Consider the following 24264-nt stretch of genomic DNA (forward strand, 5'->3'; position numbering starts at 1 on the left):
TAATCTGGTGTGGTTATTCATGACTGCAAGGTCATGGTAGTGTTTTGAATTGATTAATGACTTTGAAATGCATTGTTGTGGTACATATTGATGACATTATTGATGTATTGATTGACATACTGATTAGCTATCTCGTCCTAAGGTGTCTCTCAACTGGGTCAAAAGATTCATTGGCCTAAAACGAGTCCTGATGTGTAATAAATTATCATAGAGGGACGCGCTAGCAACTTCATTCTTTCTTTTCTGAATGCCCACTCTGGGGTTTTGGAAGGGTTCTGTGTCTGGATCCTATTGAATATGGCATACCCAGCAATGTTTTTCTGTACCCGTCCTTTTATTACTGTACAGTATTTTTATATGTTTTATTATATCCACTTTTAGTTTTGAATTTCTTTTCTACAAGGATTGTGCAGAGTTTTTTTTCCTGCTTTCCTTCAGGTTTGTATCTCTCCCTATCTTTCCGTAATTGAGGCATGGACATGGTCATAGTATTTCCTTAAACTTAAACCTAAACTGTTAGAAATTTGGTTACTGGTTGACTGGGGTATGAGCCCTTGTCAATCCCCAACCACAATACTTGTTAGAGTAAGGCACAAGCAAACCCCAGATTAACCTTTGCTAAACCTTCTGGTAGCTTGGCACAGAGATATCAGGCTTAACCTAGAAGCACTGAGTAAAGTATTTGTGAAACACTTCAAACAGTAAAACTGTGAAAACACCAAACAAAAAGACCCCTTCACCAAGTTACAGTGCAAAATCTAATAAATAACACCAGACCAAAATGACACAACTCCAATCAGTAGAACTGGAGTAATAAATTATTTAGAGAATATAATGCAATATTTTGCTTAAAAGCATAAACTTCCAACCATGGCCATCTGGTCGCACTGGGCTGGGTCAAGGTCAAAAATTTAAGCTGACCATGATGGAACGCGGGCCGGATGCATCTCGGATCAGTCCTGCTGAAAGCTTACCTTCTCAAGTTTTGTTCCAAGAGCCCAGTTTGCGTTGGAGAGGATCACAATGACAAAGGAGAGCACTGTTGGCAGCAGTCAGAGTGGTGTGAAGAGCAGGCCAGGTGTCATGATGGGATGGGCTGAAGCTATGCATTTGGGTTCCTCCATGGTCTGTCGATGCTGCTGTGTTAAGAGACAGGTTAGCAGTGTCTCACACTGATTTTCGGTGTTAGCAACACAATTCCGGTGCAAAAAGCTTGATTTCAAGAAATGGAGAGCCACACAAAAGGTCTGGGACCTGACAGGCACCTCTTTGGTTCAGGAACTCATTGGAGATGGGTCTAGGAGCTGTTGGAGAACCAGAGGATTCCAGAGACACTAAGCATGAACTGATTATTTATTCTTGTTTGGAAATTACACTTAAAAATGTAATAAGGTAACTCTAATGGCTTCCTATGAAAGAGATAGGCCTTGAATTAGTGAAAACCAAAGCTAAGAGCTTTTTACTAGCAGGACAAATAAAACTTAAAAGTACATGTACAATGTTTTAGATATGCTGCACTCTGCCTACTCTGCCCTCTGGGATGTCCAGCGCCTACTGCAGGGGTGCCTGATATGTATAAAATGGAAAGGTTTGGGCCTGCCAAAAGGTAATTGTGCCAGGTCAACATGGCAGTTTCAGGCTGCACACATAGTTTTGCAGTGGCAGGCCTGAGATATGTTACTACTTAAGTGGTTGACACAATCAGGGCGTCGGGTCCTCTATTAGCATTTAATGTACAGGCCCTGGCACATGTAGTGTACTTTACTAGGGACTTATAAGTAAATTAACTATGCCAGGTGGTTATAAGCCAATGTTACCATGTTTTAAGGCAAGAGCACAATCACCTCAGCATTGGTTAGCAGTTGTAAAGTGCAGAGTCCTAAGGCCAACAAAAACTAATTCATTAACCCGTTCTTTGCCCAGGACGTAATGGTTACGTCCTGAGGCACAGTGCTGCTGTGCCCAGGACGTAACCATTACGTCCTGGTCACAGAGCCCAGAGGGAGCGCTAGCGCTCCCTCTGTGGGGTTCCCCCCCACCCCCTCAAGTCAGGGATGGAAGGGGAAGCCCTTCCCCTTCCACCCTGACCCCACCAACCCCCCCGTGACGTCAGCATTTCTCTTTCAATCCCATGGTGGAGGCCTGGGGAGGCTTCAAAGGGAAGGAAATGTATTTCCTTCCCTTTGAAGTCTCTCCCAGGGTTTCAAAAGCCGGATTGCTTGCAATCCGGCTTTTGAAACCCCACTAGACACCAGGGATTTTTTTTTTGTTGTCTGAAACTGACTAAAGGGAGCGACCCCTTGGGAAAGGGTTGCTCCCAGGGGGGGCATTTTTTTGGGAAGGCCTTTTTCTGCCCCCACTGGGGGCAGATCAGCCTATTATTATGTTTATGTTATGTTTTCTTTTTTTTTTAGGTGGGGAGCAAATTATATTTAGGCCATTTCTGCCCCCCTTGGGGGCAGATTGGCCTATTTTTATGAGGCCAATCTGCCCCCAAGGGGGGGCAGAAACCACTAGACACCAGGGAGTTTTTTTTTTGCGTGAATTTCACGCAAGGGGAGCGACCCCTTAGGCAAGGGTCGCTCCCTGGGGGGGGAATTATTTTAGCCCATTTCTGCCCCCCTGGGGGGTAGATCAGCCTATTTTGATTAGGCTGATCTGCCCCCAAGGGGGGCAGAAACCACTAGGCACCAGGGATCTTTTTTTTGCGCCGTCAAGCAAGGGGAGCGACTTTGCAGGCAAGGGTCGCTCCCCGGGGGGGGAGCAGATTTATTTTAGGCCATTTCTGCCCCCCCTGGGGACAGATCGGCCGATTTTAGGTCAATCTGCCCCCAAGGGGGCAGAAACCACTAGGCACCGGGGATATTTTTTTTGGCGCCAATGTCAGGCAGGGGGAGCGACACCGTAGTGGGGTAGGGGAGAAATTTATTTTAGGCCATTTCTGCCCCCCCGGGGAGCAGATCGGTCTATTGTTATTAGGCCCGTCTGCCCCCGGGGGGCCAGAAACCTCTAGGCGCCAGGGCAAATTGTTTTTTTGTGTTTTTTTTTGTTTGTTTGTTTTTTTAGAGATGGGGAGCGACCCATTAGGCAAGGGTCGCTCCCCTGGGGGGCAAATTGTATTTAGACCATTTCTGCTCCCCTTGGGGGCAGATTGGCTGATTGTAGGTCAATCTGCCCCCAAGGGGGCAGAAACCACTAGGCACCGGGGATTTTTTTTTGGGCGCCAATGTCACGCAGGGGGAGCGACACCATAGGCAAGGGACGCTCCCGGGGGTGAGGGGGTGGGGGACAAATTTATTTTAGGCCATTTCTGCCCCCCCACCTGGGGCCGGCTGAGCTAGAGGCCAAAATCCACAGGTAGGCACTGTTTTCTTTGAGAAAATGTGATGTGTCCACGTTGTGTTTTGGGCCATTTCCTGTCGCGGGCGCTAGGCCTAACCACACAAGTGAGGTATCATTTTTATCAGGAGACTTGGGGGAACGCTGGGTCGAAGGAAATTTGTGGCTTCTCTCAGATTCCCGAACTTTCTGTCACCGAAATGTGAGGAAAACGTGTTTTTTTAGCCACATTTTGAGGTTTGCAAAGGATTCTGGGTAACAGAACCTGGTCATAGCCCCACAATTCACCCCATCTTGGATTCCCCTCGGTTTCTAGTTTTCAAAAATGTGCTGGTTTGCTAGGTTTCCCCAGGTGCCGGCTGAGCTAGAGGCAAAAAATCCACAGGTAGGCACTGTTTTCCATGAAAAAATGTGATGTGTCCACGTTGTGTTTTGGGCCATTTCCTGTCACGGGCGCTAGGCCTACCCACACAAGTGAGGTATCATTTTTATCGGGAGACTTGGGGGAATGCTGGGTGGAAGGAAATTTGTGGCTCCTCTCAGATTCCAGAACTTTCTGTCACCGAAATGTGAGGAAAATTAGTTTTTTTAGCCAAATTTTGAGGTTTGCAAAGGATTCTGGGTAATAGAACCTGGTCAGAGCCCCACAAGTCACCCCATCTTGGATTCCCCTAGGTCTCTAGTTTTCAAAAATGCACAGGTTTGGTAGGTTTCCCTAGGTGCCGGCTGAGCTAGAGGCCAAAATCTATAGGTAGGCACTTTGCAAAAAACAGCTCTGCTTTCTGTCAAAAAATGGGATGTGCCCACTTTGTGTTTTGGGACATTTCCTGTCGCGGGGGCTAGGACTAGCCACACAAGTGAGGTATCATTTTTATCGGGAGACTTGGGGGAACGCTGGGTGGAAGGAAATTTGTGGTTCCTCACAGATTCCAGAACTTTCTGTCACCGAAATGTGAGGAAAATGTGTTTTTTTTGCCGAATTTTGAGGTTTGCAAAGGATTCTGGGTAACAGAACCAGGTCAGAGCCCCACAAGTCACCCCATCTTGGATTCCCCTAGGTCTCTAGTTTTCAAAAATGCACAGGTTTGGTAGGTTTCCCAAGGTGCCGGCTGAGCTAGAGGCCAAAATCTACAGGTAGGCACTTTGCAAAAAACAGCTCTGTTTTCTGTGATGTGTCCACATTGTGTTTTTGGGCATATCCTGTCCCGGGCGCTAGGTCTACCCACACAAGTGAGGTATAATTTTTATCTGGAGACTTGGGGGAACATAGAATAGCAAAACAAGTGTTATTGCCCCTTGTCTTTCTCTACATTTTTCCCTTCCAAATGTAAGACAGTGTGTAAAAAAGACATCTTTTTGAGAAATGCCCTGTAATTCACATGCTAGTATGGGCACCCCGGAATTCAGAGATGTGCAAATAACCACAAATGTTTTTTTGATAGCTATTTTTTACTCTTTATATTTCAGCAAATTAATTGTAGTATACCCGGTATAGAATGAAAACCCACTGCAGGGTGCAGGTCATTTATTGGCTCTGGGTACCTAGAGTTCTTGATGAACCTACAAGCCCTATATATTCCCGCAACCAGAACAGTCCAGCAGGCGTAACGGTATATTGCTTTCAAAAATCTGATATTGCAGGAAAAAGTTATAGAGTAAAACGTAGAGAGAATTTGATGTTTTTTTCACCTCAATTTCATTTTTTTTTTTTTTTTTCAGTTGTTATTTTCTGTAGGAAACCCTTGTAGGATATACACAAATTACCCCTTGCTGAGTTCAGAATTTTGTCTACTTTTCAGAAATGTTGCAGTTTCTGGGATCCAGCGTTGGTTTCATGCCCATTTCTGTCACTGACTGGAAGGAGGCTGAAAGCACAAAAAATCATAAACATGGGGTAAGTCCAAGTAAAATGCCAAAATTGTGTTGAAAAATTGGGTTTTCTGATTCAAGTCTGCCTGTTCCTGAAAGCTGGGAAGCTGGTGATTGTAGCACCGCAAACCCTTTGTTGATGCCCTTTTCAGGGAAAAAAACACAAGCCTTCTTCTGCAGCCCCTTTTTCCCATTTTTTTAAAAAAAAACGAAATTTTCACTGTATTTTGGCTAATTTCTTGGCCTCCTTCCGGGAAACCCACAAAGTCTGGGTACCTCTAGAATCCCTAGGATGTTGGAAAAAAAGGACGCAAATTTGGCATGGGTAGCTTAAGTGAACAAAAAGTTATGAGGGCCTAAGCACGAACTGCCCCAAATAGCTTAAAAAAGGCTCGGCACAGGAGGGGGAAAAGGCCTGGCAGCGAAGGGGTTAAACGTGGAGAGAGGGAGACAAAATGTTTGGGGATGACCCTGGCGAAAGGGTCACGCCCATCATAAACAAACTGAGATTCCTTTCTTTTCTGCTTCTTCACTCATCCTAATTTCACTTTCATTCTTTTTCTGAATAAGTTAGTTTTCTTTCTTTCCCTCTGTTTGAAATATGGGTCCCTTTGTTTTTCACATCAAATTTATTTTGCTGTTTAGACATGACTTTTTCAATGTTCATAAAATCCTATGGATTTTTGGGACCATATTTTAGACAAGGAAAACTGAAGATCTTTTCTTTTCTTCTGATAAAACTACTCTAGTGGATCACGATATAGAAGATCTAATCAAAAAAGGTGATTGCATCAGATTCATTCTATAGCTCCATCTACCGGAGGCTCAAGAAGTTTGAAGGCATGTGTCCAGGGATAAACCTAAAATCCTAATAAATGTATCCTATCCCAACATTTTAAGATGGAGGAAATCTATGAGCTCAGTAGCTCTCGCATCACTTAGGGTTGGATGATTCCCCTACAATTAAAAGATGGCTGTTTCTTAATCCTAATGAGCAAGAGTTAACACTGAAAATGGGTGTGCAATTTTCTTGAGAGTAATCTTTAAAATCGATTTAGAGCGTTTTATATGATGCTACTGATATTTTCTCCTCGCAAAATCTGTAAAATGGCACACCATTCTAAGTTTCAGTGTGAAAACCTACACCGTGAATCTTCTGGAACTAATTGTAGTATTCGTGAGAATTATTGCAATTTTAAAATGATTTCTTGTGAACTTTGAAAAGTTAGCTTGTGCTCCCTTCCCAGCTGACAGAATTCCTCGAGTTCATCACAGAAAGGAAGTTCTCTGCTACGCACGTACGACTCTTAATTAAAAACTCTTGGCCGCCCTTCATTCACTCAGTCTGGTATTTTTCTCGTGGCTTTCCCATTTCCTCAAGAGTTGGAAAATTGCTCACTTCATTAGAATTTGCTCTATTTGCCTCAGCCAGGTTAGCCGGGGCTACCTATCTCCAAGGGAGTCTGGGGATGTGTTCCCCTAAGGAATCCTGACTATGCAGAAACTGTTCAGAATTGTCGGATCGTCTGTTCTTGAATATAGTCTTGATTTTTTTGCTGTATATTGGGAACCTATTGATTAATTGGAGGGCGCACTGGAATCACAAAGAGCAGATTGCCTATAGGATGCTAGAAGACCTTGCATAAACTTCCAGCAACCTCATGTTCGTCTACAGCCCTCCATTAGAAATTTAGATTAGGAGTCAGTACTTTCTAGATCAGCTAGGAATGTAATATAAAAAAACTCAACAAAATCATACCGCCAAACAAAGTTATATCACAGTTCTGGGAATGAAGTCGAATATGCAGACTGAACCAAACAATCACACATCATGGGTCATTAAAACAGGCTAGCCCATTCATGAACCTAGACAACAGTGTCATGTGCCATAGTGAAAACGTACAGAAAATGTTCAACTGGCAAAACATACTGCAGTTCCCTTGTAAAGAGGCATGTTAGAATCTGTCTTTGCTGAAGACAGATGAAAAATTAAGGGCCATATTTATACTTTTCGACGCACAACTGTGCCAACGCAGTTGTGCGTCAAAAACTTTAACGCCGGCTAACGCCATTTTGAAGCGCCATGCGGGTGCCGTATTTATTCAATGACGTTAGCCGGCGTTAGCCGGTGCTGCGGAGTGGTGTGCGTAAAAAAAAATGACACACACCAGGCAGCGCCGGCGTAGGGGAAAATGGAGCTCGGGCGTCAAAAAATGGGGCAAGTTAGGCTGAGGCAAAATTATCGCCTCAACCCGATTTGCGCCATTTTTTTGGGACGCCCAGAGGCCATTAACATGACTCCTGTCTTAGCAAAGACAGGAGTCATGCCCCCGTGCCCAATGGCCATGCCCAGGGGACTTTTGTCCCCTGGGCATGGTCATTGGGCATAGTGGCATGTAGGGGGGCCCAAATCAGGCCCCCCTATGCCACAAAAAAAAAAAAAAAAATACTTACCAGCACTTACCCTAATGTCCCAGGGGTGGGTCCCTCCATCCTTGGGCGTCCTCCTGGGGTGGGCAAGGGTGTCAGGGGGTGTCCCTGGGGGCATGGGAGGGCACCTGTGGGCTCCTTCCGAGCCCACAGGTCCCTTAACGCCTGCCCTGAGCAGGCGTTAAAAAATGACGCTAACGCCGGTAGACGTAATTTTTTTGGACCCGCCCACTCCCGTGCGTCATTTTTGCACGGGAGTGTAAATAAGGCGCACAGGCCTGGGAGTCATTTTTTAGACGGGAACGCCTACCTTTCATATCATTAACGCAAGGTATGTGTCCACGCTAAAAAATGACGCAAACTCCATGAACTTTGGAGCTAGACGCGTCTAACGCCAAAGTATAAATATGGAGTTCGTTTTGCGTTGAATTTGCGTCAAAGAAAACGACGCAAATCCGGCGCAAACAGAGTATAAATATGGCCCTAAGTGTTTCATGAGTGACGCCGAAAAGGGTTTCAGTTTCAGGATTAAGGGCCAGAAGTAGGTAGCTGTTTGCTTGTCGCAAACTGCGAAAAACGCAGTTTGCGGCATGCAAACAGCCTAACGCGATGCACATCTCCAAATTGCGAGTCGGTACCGACTTGCAATTTGGGGAAGTGACTCGCAAATAGGAAGGGGTGTTCCCTTCCTATTTGCGACCGCATCGCCATGCTGAGTTGCTTTGTGACCGCGAATGCGGTCGCAAACCAACTCGCAGTTACCACCCACTTGAAGTGGATGGTAACTCATTCGCAAAAGGGAAGGGGTCCCCATGGGACCCCTTCCCCTTTGTGAATGCCGAAAAAAATGTTTTTTCAGAGCAGGCAGGGGTCCTATGTACCACTGCCTACTCTGAAAAAACCGAAACCAAATGGTTTCAGAAGTTTTTCTTTTTGCACCTCGTTTTCCTTTAAGGAAAACGGGCTGCAAAAAGGAAAAAAAACTGCTTTATTAAAAAAGCGGTCACAGACATGGAGGTCTGCTGTCTCCAGCAGGCCACCATCCCTGTGAGTGCATGGACTCGCTATGGGGTCGCAAAATGCGACCGACCTCATTAATATTCATGAGGTGGGTCTTTGCGACCCCATAGCAAGTCGCAGAAGGTGTCTGAGACACCTTTCTGCATAAGATTTTACGAGTTGCAAAGTGCGAGTCGGTATGACTCGCAATTTGCAACTCGCATAATTTTACTTACCTATATCTGGCCCTAATTTACTAGGTAAAAACTATGGCATATAAAGCTGACAGGCAGTGAGGTATGCTGCCATATATATATATATATATATATGTAAATTGTTGTCAATATTGGTTATTGTGTGTTCGATTTCGAATCATACATCACCTGTTTCATGCTGCCCGAAACATCTAGAACTAAGCAGACCACTCTGTCTTTTATCTGCAGCAGTGAGAATGTTGGAGCCGGGGGAGAGTCCATACCGCTCGGTAGGGGAGTGCTGCTGAAATCAGAAGATCGCATCATCACATCCCAGGTGCTCTGCAAACTGCACATTCGGTTTTGCAGATTGGGAGCCTCGGAATTATGTGTGCTTGCATTGCAGAAGCCAACTACCTACAAAGTGCAAGAAGAAGAGAGAAAACAATACTATACTGTGAACTCTATTTGTCATTTCGCTTTTTTGGTCGACCACGATGAAAACAGGAAAAGCATTACAGAACATTGTTCAATCACGTAAATGTGTGAAAACGGATAGTTGGTCAATAATTGTTAGAAATTCAGTACCAATAATGTTTGAATAATCATGGGCTACATGTACGAAATATTGGATTTGTGACTCGCAAATTGCGAGTCAGAGCGACTTGCAATTTGTGAGTCGCAAAACCTTATGTTTAACAGTGTCAATGACACTGTCTGCGATTCGCAAGGGGGTCGCAAATGACCTACCTCATGAATTTTCATGAGGTAGGTCGCAATTTGCGACCCCCATTGGGAATGGCGGCCCTCACAGTGGTGGTGGCCTTCTGGAGACAGCAGACCACCATGTCTGTGACTGCTTTTAAATAAAGCGTTTTTTTAAAAATGCAGCCCGTTTTTCTTAAAGGAAAACGAGATGCATTTCAAAAACAAAAACATGAAACATTTTCGTTTCATTTTTTCAGAGTAGGCAGTGGCCCCTAGGACCACTGCCTGCTCTGAAAACATGTTTTCAGTGCCATTCACAAAGGAGACGGGGGTCCCATAGGGACCCCTTCAATTTGCAAATGTGTTAGCACCAGTTTGAAACTGGTGCTAACTGCGATTGTTTTGGGACCGCATTCGCGGTCACAAAACAATCATACATGGGACTGCGACTTGCAATTAGGAAGGGAACACCCCTTCCTATTTGCGACTCGCAAACCCTTTTTGCGATTCGGTAAATAATTTACTGAATCTCAAAAATGGGTCTGAACATCCCAAAGTGCATTTTGCACATCGCAAACAGCCCGATTCGCTGTTTGCGACGTGCAAAATGCTACATACATGTGTCCTATGTTCTTTATATCTAGATGATACAGTGTTAGAGATGGGGTCTTTGGTTGGCAGTCAGGTTACCCCCTGTCCAAGCAAGGACCCTCACTCTAGTCAGGGTAAGTCACACGCAATCAAAATGATCCTGTGCCACCCTCTGGTAGCTTGGCACCGAGCAGTCAGACTTAACTTAGAAGGCCAAGTGTAAAGTATTTGTGCAATAACACAGTAGAACACCACAAAAATACACCACACTGTGTTTAGAAAAATATATAATATTTATCTGGATAAATGCAGCTCAAAACGATTAAGTTACAATAAGTATATGTTGAAAATATAACTGTAGAAATGATATAAAGTGTCTTTAGTCTCTAAAAAGCAATAAATGTCTCTTGCAAGCACAAAGTACCTGGTTTGCCTTCAAAATCTCTGCAAAGAATTGCAGAGGAGGAGATGAGTGGAAAACAGGGAGGTGTGCGTCAATTTCTCTGGCCGCACACGGCGATCCGTCGTTTAGCTTTTCAGGCAGGGAAGGCTTTGCATCGATTTCCGGTGATCGGTCGTGGATCCACTTCGGGTTGCGGAGTTTTTGGACGCCCCGGGGACGATGCGTGGATTTCCGGCATTGACAGGGCGAAGTCACAAGGGCTGCGTCGATTCGGTGGGCGTTGCGTGGAAATTTCTACAGCACGGCAGTCGCTGCGTCGATTCCTCTCCGGAAGTCAGGCTCTGCGTCGATCCAGTGGGCCGTGCGTCGAAGTTCTGGTCGATACACTGCGTTGATCTTTTCATGGAGAAGTCGATCTGCGGCATTCCGGTTCGGCGTGCAGTGAATTTTTCACCATGATGCAGGCTGTGCATCGTTTCTGTCAGGCTGTGCGTCATTTTTTGTCGCACACGGAGTCCTTCTTGTAGAGATGAAGTCTTTTTGGTCCTGAGACTTCAGGGAACAGGAGGCAAGCTCTGTCCAAACCCTTAGAGAGCACTTCTCAGCACAGCCAGAGAGCAGCAAGGCAGTAGGGCAACAGCAAGGCAGCAATCCTTCACAGAAAGCAGTCAGGTGAGTCCTTCGGGCAGCCAGGCAGTTCTTCTTGGCAGGTTTTAAGTTCTGGTTCAGGTTCTCTTCTTGAGGAAGTGTCCGAGTTAGTAGGGGCAGAGGCCCTGTTTAAATACCCAAATGTGCTTTTGAAGTGTGGGTGACTTCAAAGAGTGGTTTAGAAGTGAACAAGGTCCCCTTTCAGTGCAATCCTGTCTGCCAGGGTCCCAATAGGGGGTTTGGCAGTCCATTATGTGAGGGCAGGCCACTGTCCTTTGAAATGTAAGTGTCAGGCCCTCCACCCTCCCAGCCGAGAAAGACCCATTCAGTATGCAGATGTGTGCAGGTGTGACTGAGCATCCTGGGTTTGGGGTTGTCTGAGTGAAATGCACAAGGGAGCTGTCAACTGAACCCAGCCAGACGTGGATTGTAAGGCACAAAAGGATTTAAGTGCAGAGAAATGCTCACTTTCTAAAAGTGCCATTTCCAGAATAGTAATATTAAATCCAACTTCTCCAATAAGCAGGATTTTCTATCACCATCTCTGCCATACTAATTATGACCTGGTTACTCCTTTCAGATCAGAATCTACCACTCAAACAGTATAGGAGGGTAGCCCTAATGATATCCTATGAAAGGGGTGGGCCTCACAGCAGGGTAAAACAAATTTAGGAGTTTTACACTACCAGGACATATTGAACACACATGATCTATCATGTCCTGCCTTTTACCTACGTAGCACCTTGCACTATGGGCTACCTAGGGCCTATCTACCATATGTAGAAAAAGGGGAGTTTAAGGCTTGGCAATTACTTTTAAATGCCAAGTCAAAGTGGCAGAGAAACTGCACACACAGGCCTTGCAGTGGCAGGCCTGAGACATGGTTAGAGGCTACTTATGTGGGTGGCACAACCAGTGCTGAAGGCCCACTAGTAGTATTTAATTTACAGGCCCTGGGTACATGTAGTACACTTTGCTAGGGACTTACAAGTAAATTAAATATGCCAATTGGGTATGACCCACTGTAACCATGTTTGAGGGAGAGAACATATGCACTTTAGCACTGATTAGCAGTGGTAAAGTGCGCAGAGTCCTAAAGCCAGCAAAAATGAGGTCTGAAAAAAGAGAAGGAGGAAGGCAAAAAGTTTGGGGGTGACCCTACAGAAAAGTCGAATTCCAACAACAAGTATTCCCAAAAGACAAAATTGCATTATGAACATCTTACTTCCCAGAAGCGCAAAAAACTCATCTGTTGAGTTCTTCACAGCTCATCACTCAGCAACACCCTCTTCAATGTGTACATGATCCTTCTGTCCAAAGTCATTAGAGCACACAACATCAGCATCCTCTCCCATGCAGACAACACACAACTCATGCTCTCCCTCAAGCAAAAGAAAGAAGTTCACCACCTGCATGACCAAAGTTGCGTACTGGATGAAAGCCAGCTGTCTTAAGCTCAACTCAGACAAGACAGAAGTAGTGATCTTCAGCACAAACACCTCACAACTGGACTGCAACGGATGGCCGGCCAAACCTGGACCCAGACCCACACCAAAACCCAGGAACCTCGAAATAATCATCAACAGCAAACTATGCATGTCCGTGAAAGACAGCACCATAACTGCATCATACTTACACATTCTGAAGATGCTGAGGAAGATCGTCAAGTGGCTCCTGATCAATATTATAAAAACTGTCACTCCAGCACTAGTCAGCAGCAAGTTGGACTTTGGGAACACTATGCCAGGATCACTAAGCAACCCACTAGAAGACTACAAAGCATCCAGAACTGTGCAGCCAGATTCATCCTCAACTTCCCCCCACACCACACACACTTACACACACAGAATCCACATCACCCCACACCTCCAGAAACTACATTGGAATATAAACAACAATATTGAAAATTGCATTTCCTGATCATAAAGTGATTTTTGATGGGAAGAAAAGCAAAGTTCTCCAGTTGAATGTAGCTATGTGCTCCGCCATTCAGTACTAATGAGATAGGTCACACTGATTGGCTTAAATTGAAATCATTTATTTTGAAGTTTTCTAGAGTTCACTTAAATGATCTTTTTCTTTTGTACTGAAGGTAGGTTGTCAGACCTACTTATCAAATTAATATGAATACAATGTTTTTGTTTGCTCCTTTCCACATTAATGAGTGAAAAAAGAGTCAAGAGTTTTTGCTTTCATCTAAAATGTAACTTAGGTTGTGTGTCTGCCAAGGAGGAGCTTAGTGTATGCACTATAAAGGTTTACTTTTAGATTCATTACAGCAAGACAGTCCTTCAGGAATTCAGATATTCTAGTGCCCTCAACAGCCTCTTGTTATTTATTGTTCTTTATTGTAACATTTTACATTAGCAAAAAGCAAATGAAGAAAATTATGTTATATAACACATGCGTCTAAGGATATAAACACCTCTGAACACTTGATTTGTTGGTCTCCAAACACTAAACAAGCATTTACACTGCAATAGGTCGAGTTAGAGCTATTAGCGTTGCAAATTCCTAACTGGACTTTTCTTGCCACACAAACTGAAAATAAAAAGTAAAGCGGTTGACATAAGTGAGCCGATTCAAAGCGCCACAGCCAACTTGAGCGCGAAGGAGACACTCAAAAGGAAAAAGAAGTTTGCTCGCAGTCAAAGTTATCAGCAAAAATGCAATTATCCATGTAACAGGGTCGATGGCCAAGGAGGTAACAATACTGCCCCAGGGAGGGACAAACATAAAGCATTTACCAGTAGTGTCTTGCTTTGGTCACAAGGGGCAGAGCGTGGGGGTGGGGGTGGAAGGTGGTTAACTAATAAATATAAAAAAATAAAATAAAACTTACCTGCTCCACTTCCGCACTGTGCCGCCCCTCTTGCTCCCGTCGCTGCAGGCAGGTACAGGCTCCCAGCCTGCCCTGCGGCCAATCCTGACACTGCTCAGAGCAGTATCGGGATTGTCTGGGAGCGCCCAGCCACGGTGCTCCCATGCAGACTGGGAGCCTGTGCAGGCTCTCTCCAGCCCAGCAACTGTGTTACTGGGCTGGAGAAAGCCTACTGCGCATGTGTATTTAGCCAACCTGAGACAGCCACCCAAACATGCATGCGAACTGAGAGGAGTGCACAGTGCACTCCCTTCACTGCTCGTCACCTCTGTGCCCCCCCTTAACAAACAAAATGATGATAAACATGGTTTATTATTGTTTTGTTTGTTAAAGGTTTTGCAGCTTCTGCTGCTGGCTGGGTGGGGTCTACGCTCCTCCGCCCTAACGGAGGAGCCACCCCTGGCATTTACCAGTGATTAAGGAATGTTTGAAAGGCAAGCCAATGAATGAGTAATAGTGATGGGCGTGCAGTGGGCGTGGCTAAAAGCCCAGAAACATACCAACAATCGGAAAAGCAGCGATTGCGCCCTGCTATGCTCAACCTCAAAAGAAACAAGCATTAACAGGCACTTTGCACACTTTACAATTCTGGCAATAGAAAGGTCTTCAAACACACAAAAGGTCATGGACAGAGTTGCTGGAATGGTACATAAAGGGACTTCATTTTTTAGGTTATTTGTACGCATTCCTGATATCACTTTTTGTGTGTTTAATAAAAAGGACTTCACCAATTCGTCCTGCCTAGAGCCAAATAAAATGTTTAAAATAAACTATGAGTAACCTTTAGCAAGAGTTTAAAGTTTCACAATAAAAAGAAATCTTTACTGGCGCGTTAAATTAGATCTAGAAAACAGTTTCTAGTTTCCAATTTTTATTGCATCAGTTTGGGACATGCACAATATTCTGAGATTGAATGGTATCATTATACAATCCTCTCCAGATGTTCAAATATGCTTTCCTCGTGAGGCACAATACTGTATTGGTCCACACGATATAAAGGAAGTCATTTTCCTAGGTCTCCCTGTATGCCTGAAAATGACTCTGTTACCGTCTTTTAGGCTACTATACTCATAGTGTGGATAAGCTTTTTTTGTTTTCTTTTCAAACAGATTGATAATGCATACTTTCTATTGCTTGAAGTAATTATTTCACTTCTATTTATCATTTAGGCCCTGATCACGCATGGTTAGGTGTTTTCTGACCCCTGAGCAGGGGTTGGAATTCTGAGTTGGGTCTTATTTAAGGCACTTGGTAATTACAAAAGCATTGCTTCACAATTTCCTAGTGCTAACAAAGGCATTGTGGAACACCAGGCATGAGCTTTACAGTGGAACACAAATCGGGAATTGCCCAAACCACGTTTTTCAGCTCAGATGAGAACTGGTAGAGGAGTGTAAGAAAGTACTTTTTTGTACGACCACCACCATTATTTTGACAGATGCTTCTTGTTTTTAAACTCTACACTTGGGCACCGTTGTCCAGTACCCAGTGTATGTGCTTTGACCCTTAAACATACTTGGCTAACTGCTAGTTGGCATATATACCATACCAGTAAGGCCATAGTATATATCACAGGCATTACACCAATTGCATGAAAAGTGAAGTGTCACATATGGACTTTTGTGTTGCCATCCACTAGGCTGGCAAAGTAAACATGGCTTCAGGCCTGCCCGTGTAGACTGAGTCCTGAAGCTTTTAAATCTACAGGTTAAATTCTGTGAAAATAACCATTTTTGACAGAAAAGAACCCTGTTTTTATATATTAAATACATCACTACTAATTAAGTCTTGTAGCCCACAAGTTAGAGTGCCTAGTAATTAACAGTGGTACATACAACAAGTTAATTTTGGCACACACCTACAGTGACTAGCCCCCAAAAGCATTTTTCACTATGAAGGGCTGTAGCTGCTTTATGAGAAAAGGTGAAAAATAAAATCATAAGTTTACTAAATTTGGATTGGGATGAGCTACAGAGGCAAGTAAACTACTATTTATTATATATATTAAACATCTTAGTCATTGGTTGCTAAACAATTAGGAAAAGTGACTCGATCTGAGCCTCCAGGAGGCCAATAAGCATTAGTCTACTGGCAAATGGCCCTGCCAGTGCTGCCCCTTAACAGGATGTAAGAACTGCTGCCAGAGGAGAAACAGTGGTGTAGGCCTTTTTACTGGAGGACTTGGGGGTGAAGTATGTGACAAATATCAGCTCAAGAGTGGTAGCTGGGGAGGATTCAGGAACTTCAATAACTTGAAAGAGACCAATGTAAGGCCTACCCACTCATTGCAAAAAGTGAAGAGATGCCTGGAAAAAAGAGGCCTTCTGTTCCATAGGGCTTCTGCATGGACTTTGGCACGAGCACAAAGGAAGGGGGAGTAGAGCCATAACAAGATTGATGTAGCTAAGGAGGGGGGATATGCTCATTTCCCTAAACACATTCCTGGCTGCGCTCAAGCTCCTCTTACAGGCAGAAAGATTCTGCCCGGTTTGATTTGCCTCATACTAGTGCACTTTGGGAGAGATTGCAATAAGGCAATGTGCTGTAAAAGTGGAAAGGGTTGCCCCTGCCAATTTTTTTCTCATTGGTTCGCAACTGACTACGAGACCATGCAAACTACTAGTGAGAAAACCTACAAATGTCTCCGGAAACTCTCTGGACCTTTGGAACAACAGAGGAGGACTAGACCTGCTGTTTGAGACCTGCATGGAGACCTGGAGGGAGAACCTGCTCCCACTTTTACCCATGCCTAAGATGTGCACAGCAAGTGTTAGGTGGCTGACCTCCTGTGAGACCTCTGGGACATAACAAGCTGAAAGAGGCCTTTTTCCTGAAGTGCCCAGCTGACCAGTGGCAATGAAACTATACCGGACCCTGCTGCAGTGAATCCTTAGCCCTTGTCCCGCTGGAGGAGTTGGCATGCCATAAAAAAACTAAACATGAAGGTAGAAATCTTGACCGGGCAAAGGCAAGAAAAGAATCCACTAGATACAAGGACTTTGGCAAAATTTGAATTTCTCCCACTTTCAGATTTTTTCACCAAAACAAACTACTTTTGCGGGACATCGTCCTGCAGCTATTCTGATTTGAGTGCACATTTGCAGAAACACTCTGCAAACTTGTCCTGCTGGAGGATTTTGACTGCTATTTCAGAGACTTGGGGCCTGATTTAGAACATGGCGGATGGGTTTCTCCGTCTAAACAGTGGCGGATATCCCGTCTCCCAAAATCTAAATCCCATAGGATAGAATGGGATTTAGATTTCAGTGGACAGGCTATCCGTCACCGTTGTGATGGAGGAACCCATCTGATGTGCTCTAAATCTGGTCCTAATTCAGAATGGAACATTTTTGTCTAAGATGAACCTGAGTGACCCATTGCGGTCAACCCAAAGTAATTCCTATTTCCAGGTCTACTGTAAATAGTGACTACTGACGGACCATTTCTTGGCACTTTTTGCCTTAAATTTGTAAACATTTATATTTCTGGCTTTTTTTTCATCAGATTTTTGTTGATTTGGCGACATTTTAAAAATGATACTTGTATATTTGTTTTACTTGGTTCCCGACTTTTTATTGTCCTATATTTCGAATTTTAACTGTTTTGTTACTGCTAAATACTTTATACATGTTGCTAAGTTAAGTTTGTTTGGTGTCTGCCTGTCTGTGCCATAGCTACCTGGGCTGAGACCAGATTTTACTTCAACACGTTTGTGGTTTTATTCCTTCGACCCTAATTGGGAATCCACTTTCTTATAACTGCAATGTCTGACTTTCAAGTAAAGACAATAATGCATATGTCCAGAAAATCCAGGTCCATGCCCGATTTGTGGAACAGCACTATCTATAAAATAATTCCTAATGAGATAACTTACATGTATAGCCATTTTATGTGGATAGTCTGAGAATTCGATAAGGATCTGCCACTTCCGGAACTATGCTAGACATCCCTGATTTAATATATATTGGGCCCTAACCAGCCCAGCTTCATTATGACTGAATAACAAATATGCATGGTTTAATCCAGAATAATATTTTGCGCACAATTTTCAAAATATTGGAACATCACTCCTTCTTTTGTAAATTACAGCTATGTTTATATACCAAATGATTAATAGATTTTAGAACTGAGAGATGTACAAAAGAAATACTCACTGAAGACAAAGCTTGCATGTACATTATAGATCCTGTTGCATTTTGATTTTTATCAAGCAAGAACTTGCATCCCTTATTATAAATGCCCATGTGGGGGTCAGAACTGCATGTCCGAAATGTGCAAAAATAATCCTCACATTTATGAAATACTGATGAGCCTGTGATGTCTGCTGCACATCTAAAACAAGGATGTTGTAAATGATTCAATGGGAGGAAAAGAAAAAAGAAAGTTGCATTAAATATTTGGAGTTTAAAGAAACACACTACAAATTAACAGCTGCATTTATTTAAATCAATTAAAATTACATTAATTAACTAGTGTATCATTTGTTTCACTGCAAACATCACTTTCCTTTGAAATTATGAATTAAATTCAATGTTGGTTCCTTTGAATTGGTCATGTATTAGGAATCGTAATCTACCCCTTTTCAGATTAAAGGTCCATAGATCCCCAGAGACTGAACTGAAAGTCAACATCTACAGAGCGAAGCTTAACCTTTGCTGCTGGATGGATCCAATGGCGATGGGTAGACCACTCAAGCTTGCTTCTGAGTTTGTGAAAAAGTCACCTTTATATAGAGGCAAGATAAAGCTAACATTCTGCATCCTCAGGAGTCCCTGCTTTAGCTTATTTCTTACAAGCCTACACAGGTGGTACAGAATATCCATTCCAATGCCCCTGCCACCCATGTGTTATTGCAGTTTTCGCCCCTGAAACCGCAGTCCTATCTGACAATCATTGAGACAGTAAACCCCAAATCATCTTACTTTATTCACACATGACACCATACCACATTCCCGAAATACATGGTCCTGTTATGACCTCTTTCACTCTCTTGTTTGCACCAAATTATTGATCCACAGCCTCCAGCTCTCCCATTGCCATAAATATGACCATTTCCTTATCCGTAAAGGACATGTCCCTGACAAATACACACATGAAAGTGGAGATCACCATCCCATAAAAAGAATTCCCAAATCTTGATCTAGCCTCCAAACCATTGTGGCAGGTGTGTTGGGATGGCCACCCATAACCGTAACAATTGTCAGTTCGATACTCACACCCCAATGCCTAACTGTGCGTCAGCACCAGTATTTCACATACCTGAGCAATTCCATAAGTCAGGCTGCTACCTTCATGCCAAGGTTGTTTATGTATGTATGCTTTTTTTTAATTTACTTATTTATTTGGCAAATAGAATAAAATCCAATGCGTTTCTCTTTTTGCAATATAAGATTAGGATACTTCAAACATAATTTAGCTCCAGGTAAACTATTATGCTAAGATAAAACGTGGCTGTGTTAAACGTAATATCGAAGAATTTAGGCCATATCCCATCCCTTCCCCCTGTGCTAGCTATTCCAAAATCCAAAACCTGGCAAATTGCTATTCTTATATTCCAGAAAGCCAGCCATCCTAGTAGAAGTTCAGAGGGTACCACGCACAAGACATGACACCCAGAACAGTTTAAAGCTCTTCCGTGCTGCTCCTAGTAGTTGGTAATAGCTCTTCCTGTACCTGGGAACTATATAGTGGTGCCAACTGACCAGTAAATATCTGGCCTCACTGATACTTTCATGCCAGGTCAGAAAAAAGACAATTAAAACCATCAATAGTTGCTATTTATTCTTTTAAAAACAACTGAAAGCAACAAATTCAAGACGAAAGCACATCGAAAGTTTTTTGGAACTGTCTAAACTATTCATAATTGATTTACATAGTCAATAGATGGTAAATACATTGTTAAGAAAAACACAAATGTTTTTTCTTAAACTGCTATTTGAGCATCACTCTCAGATGGGTTGCAATTCTAGTTCCTCATTCACAGTCCCTTGGACCTACATCCACATCTGGTGGCTTAGCAGCCCTATTACAGTGCTTGCAGTGGTACACGAGTTTGGGCCTGCCTCAACCATCTGTACTGAACACCGTCTGAAAATGCTTCCTGCTCACACAGTGGAGTTCCTAACAGAGTTCCTGTTGACCAAATCATACCTTTTTGTGAAGCAAAAAGGAATGAAATTCACTCTCTCTTGCCTGATGAGCAGTGGGTCTGGGGAAAATGTCAATTATGCCTATGCAATTTTCTTGATTTTAGGATTTTTACATTACGCTTGTTCTTGAAATTATGTAGCGTTTATAGTAAAATTATAGCTCGGGAGCACAAGAACAATGTGAACGTCAGGAACATGAGTGGCTGATGTCTGAGGCACCGGTGTTTTGGCACATTTTTTTAAGAGCGACACGAGGACACACTGCATGTTAAAGTATAGCACTAAATGCTGGATTTGCATTTTACATAATTTTTGCGAAACTTCATATATTTATTGGAAAGCAAATTACATGGATTTTGCACACCCCTAATGAGCAGTTCATTGTAGCCATACTGCTGTATGGTTGCTATGTCACATGCCACCACTCTCCTGTGTTCTTTTGTTCCTCCCCAAATTCACTGGGTGGAGAGACTGTATTTCCACTTATTCAGTCATTTTGCAGTCAGTTTACAGTAATGTGTATATAGATATAGATATAGATATATATATATATCTATATCTATATCTATATATATAGATATAGATATAGATATACACACATATATATGTGTATATATATATATATATATATATATATATAAATATATATATATATATATATACATATGCGTGTGTGATCAAGTGTTCCTCCACAGCGTCCTCCCAGCAGTTACTCCCCAAGGAGAGTCGCAGAAAGAACCGCCAGCACCATTAAGTCCAAAGTTTAAAAGTTATTTATTTTCTCAAATCATTCCATAAAGTGCAGCATGCGAAGAGAAGTGGTGGAACCTCTGACTTTCCATAGAGTCTCACAGTTCTAGAGTGTACTTGAACAGTGGAGTTCAACCCACTACCTATTAAAAATTAATAGGCACTAGCCCGCTAACCTGACAATCATTAGGTTACCACCCCATCTCAAATCAGTTGCCATTGCAAAAACATATCTTAAGAAAGTGCTCAACAATCTATGCATAGGAGAAAGAGGGGGTGTAAAGCAACCAGGAAAATCAAAGTAGAGTACATTATTTTGGTTTTGCTCTATGCTCATGGTAAAATACCAAATATATATATAGTTAGGTTCTGAATTTACCTGCAAAAAAACATAGAAATCAGCAGTTATTTCAAGTATAAGCCCTAAGGTAACTATAACTCGCACCCCCGCCATGCACAGTTTTCGCTTCAATAATTTAACTGTAATGTTACATTGATATTTTAATAATGTTATAAAAGTTGTCATGAGTGCTGTAATTTCTGGGGTAATTAGCAGAGCATGGCGAGGGCGCGAGTCCAAAATTGGCAGGAAATGCATGTCCAAATGGGCGGATCGTCTAGGCAAGTTTATATACTTGTAGTTTTCAAAAGTTTAGAACACGATCTCTGGTCTCAACAGCAGATAACAAGCAAGACCCCACTTGTAACAGACAGAACATGAGATATTGCTCTCGAAAAAAGCAAGGATGCAAACACCTCCCTCAAGGGTTATAGGTAACTGTTCACAGTGGAAACGCAGAAAAACACACTTGCTTTGATTTGGCCATGCACACAAAGTTTTGACGATTTGGGGACCACAGAGGGAGCCTCAAGCCTCCACGGTCCCAGCCGGTTCCCTGACTCCTGCTGGAGCCTGCATTTCTCCTGGATGCAGGGAGCTGCTAAAAATGCAGTTTCCTGTGTGGGAGCAATTTTTTCATTTCCTTCCTGCCCATATCAGTGGGCAGAGTAAGAGATGAAAACTCAGTTTCCAGCAAGCGGAAGCAGTTTTAGTGCTCCTGCTTGCTGCTTGTTGGGATCAGAGTTATATTTGCTTTTGCTTGGTGGGAGCTATCACAGCTTCCGCCAAGCAAAAGCAAACAGCTACCTCCTGAGGGTGGGCACCTCAGTAGATAAAGCTGAGTCCCAAAATGTCTGCCAACACTTATTTTATAACCTTTCATAACTCATAAAGCTACTGAATGGATTTACACCAAATAAAACCAAGCACAATCTGCGTACTAAGATCTAGCTTCCTGCTAAATGTTAGTGTTTTTCCATTCAGCAGTTCGGGCTGTAGGCGTGTTTCAAGGCCTTATGGGAAAATGAATGGGAAAAACAAGTTTTTGCGACCCCCTTTGTATCTCAGCCCGAGCTTGACGGATCACCCTGAAACTTTCAAGACAGCAGCTGAACCAACTGTCGTATTAGTTCTGAAAATTTCATGAAGATTTGTCAAGAAGGGCCAAAGTTATTGGCAAAACAAAAAACACTCTTCCTATGGAAACTAGGTCCTAACTACAATAGTATAGATAGATAGATTAGGGTAAGTGTGTTTTTAGGGTTTAGGGATAGGTAAAGCTATTGGTGGTAAGAGTATGTTTAGGGTTTTGGGGCAGGTGTATTGGGTGATAAGGTTATTTTTAGGGTCTATAGGGATAGGGGTAGGTTGGAAAAGGTATTTGTAGGGTTTAGTGGTGGGTAGAGCTATTGGGTGTTAAGGGTAAGGTTTTATAGATGGGTAAGAGTATTGAGTGGTAAAGGTGTTTTTAGGGTTTAGGAGTGGGTATTGGGTTGTAAGGGTATTTTTAGGGTTTCAAGGTGGATAAGGGCATTGGGCGGTATTGGTATTTTTAGGGTTGAGAGGTGGATAAGGGTAATGGTTCATAAGAGTATTTTTAGGGTTTAGGGTGGGTGAGTTTAGGGGTTAGGGTTTAGCAAGTTTTCAAAGTCTGATGGGCATTTGTCAAACAGGAGCAGAGATATTAAGAGACCTATATAAAAAAAATCCTATCTGTGGTCACCCTAACTATAACTACAGTACATACATGTAATTAGATATCTACATGTATTAATTGCTCAAAAACTGCTGAAGAGATTTACACCAAATCTGAAAAACCATTTTTTCCGGACCTAGATCTAGCTTTCTGCCAAATTTGTTGTTAATCCATTCAGCAGGTTAGGCTGTATCTGTGTCTAAAGTTCTTATGGGAAAATTAATAGAGAAAATGCATTATGGGACCCCCTTTTTTATCTTCCCCTGCTTGATGGACAGCCCAGAAACTTTCCATTCACAAACTGGGTGAAAAAGAGCACTTTTGCAGAAAGTTTCAAGATTTTCAAACAGAGTCAAAGTTACACAAAAAAAATTCTTTTAAGTAACTAAAACTTGCGCCGTAAGGTAACTATAACTCTCTCTCCCTCCATGCACAGTTGTCTCATCAATAGGTTTATTTGCAAATCTTGCAGTGAGAGTATGAAAGATGGAATATAATATGTCATCAATTATATAATATATGGAGTAATTAGCTGTGCATGGCGAAGGCACTAGTTATACTTACCTTAGGTAGCGCATATTAGTTACTTGAAAGAACAATGAATATAACTGCAGAATTTTGGTGGTTTTGTATGAGTAAATTAAAAACCTATGAGTAAATTCAAAACCTAACTATAACGTCCCTGTAACCTTTGTTTTTTTTCAGTGAATTTCTATCTTTTTTTAATGTATTGTAATTTTAATTGCTATACGTGAATCCAACCACTGCTGCGCACAAATTTAAATTTTCTTAAATTTCTAAAAAACCTACTGAATGGATTTACACAAATTAACAAAAAACACAATCTACATACCGAAAGCAGGCTTTCTGCCAAATTTGGTGTAATTCCGTCCAGCGGTTTAGGCTGTAGACGTGTTGACAGATCCTATGGGAATTACCAAGGGAAATGCAACATTTTTGATCCCCATTTTTCAAGGCCCCCGCTTGGTGTATCACCCCAAAATTTTCCATGTGCACCAAAAATCCCTGGGACACTTCTTTTGGACAGGTTCATAAAGATTCGACAAACAGTGCTAAAGATATAGGCAAGTCAAAAAATGCTTTTACTATGGAAACATGGTCCTAACTATAAATACTGCACAGGAGGAAGTAAAGTTAGTAAGCCAGCTACCATCAGCACCCAGTATGTCAGTTACAACATATTGTTTTAAACATACAAAGTCACTGAAATTCATCAGTGAAAAGTAACTTTAACTCATACCCTAAA

General features: G+C 42.6%; 1 protein-coding gene across 1 annotated transcript in view; it reads right to left on the reverse strand.

The window, feature by feature from the left end:
- Window positions 1-24264, reverse strand: part of LOC138293182 (calcium-activated chloride channel regulator 1-like) — a 417394-nt gene that overhangs the window by 183699 nt on the left and 209431 nt on the right. Inside the window, exons 5-6 of the mRNA XM_069232259.1 lie at window positions 18217-18394; window positions 9021-9248 (exon numbers count right to left, since the gene is read on the reverse strand). Of these exons, the coding sequence (XP_069088360.1) occupies window positions 9021-9248; window positions 18217-18394 (406 nt within the window). The remainder of the gene's footprint in view (window positions 1-9020; window positions 9249-18216; window positions 18395-24264) is intronic.

This window comes from Pleurodeles waltl, chromosome 4_2, assembly GCF_031143425.1.
Source record: "Pleurodeles waltl isolate 20211129_DDA chromosome 4_2, aPleWal1.hap1.20221129, whole genome shotgun sequence".
Classification (NCBI taxonomy): domain Eukaryota; kingdom Metazoa; phylum Chordata; class Amphibia; order Caudata; family Salamandridae; genus Pleurodeles; species Pleurodeles waltl.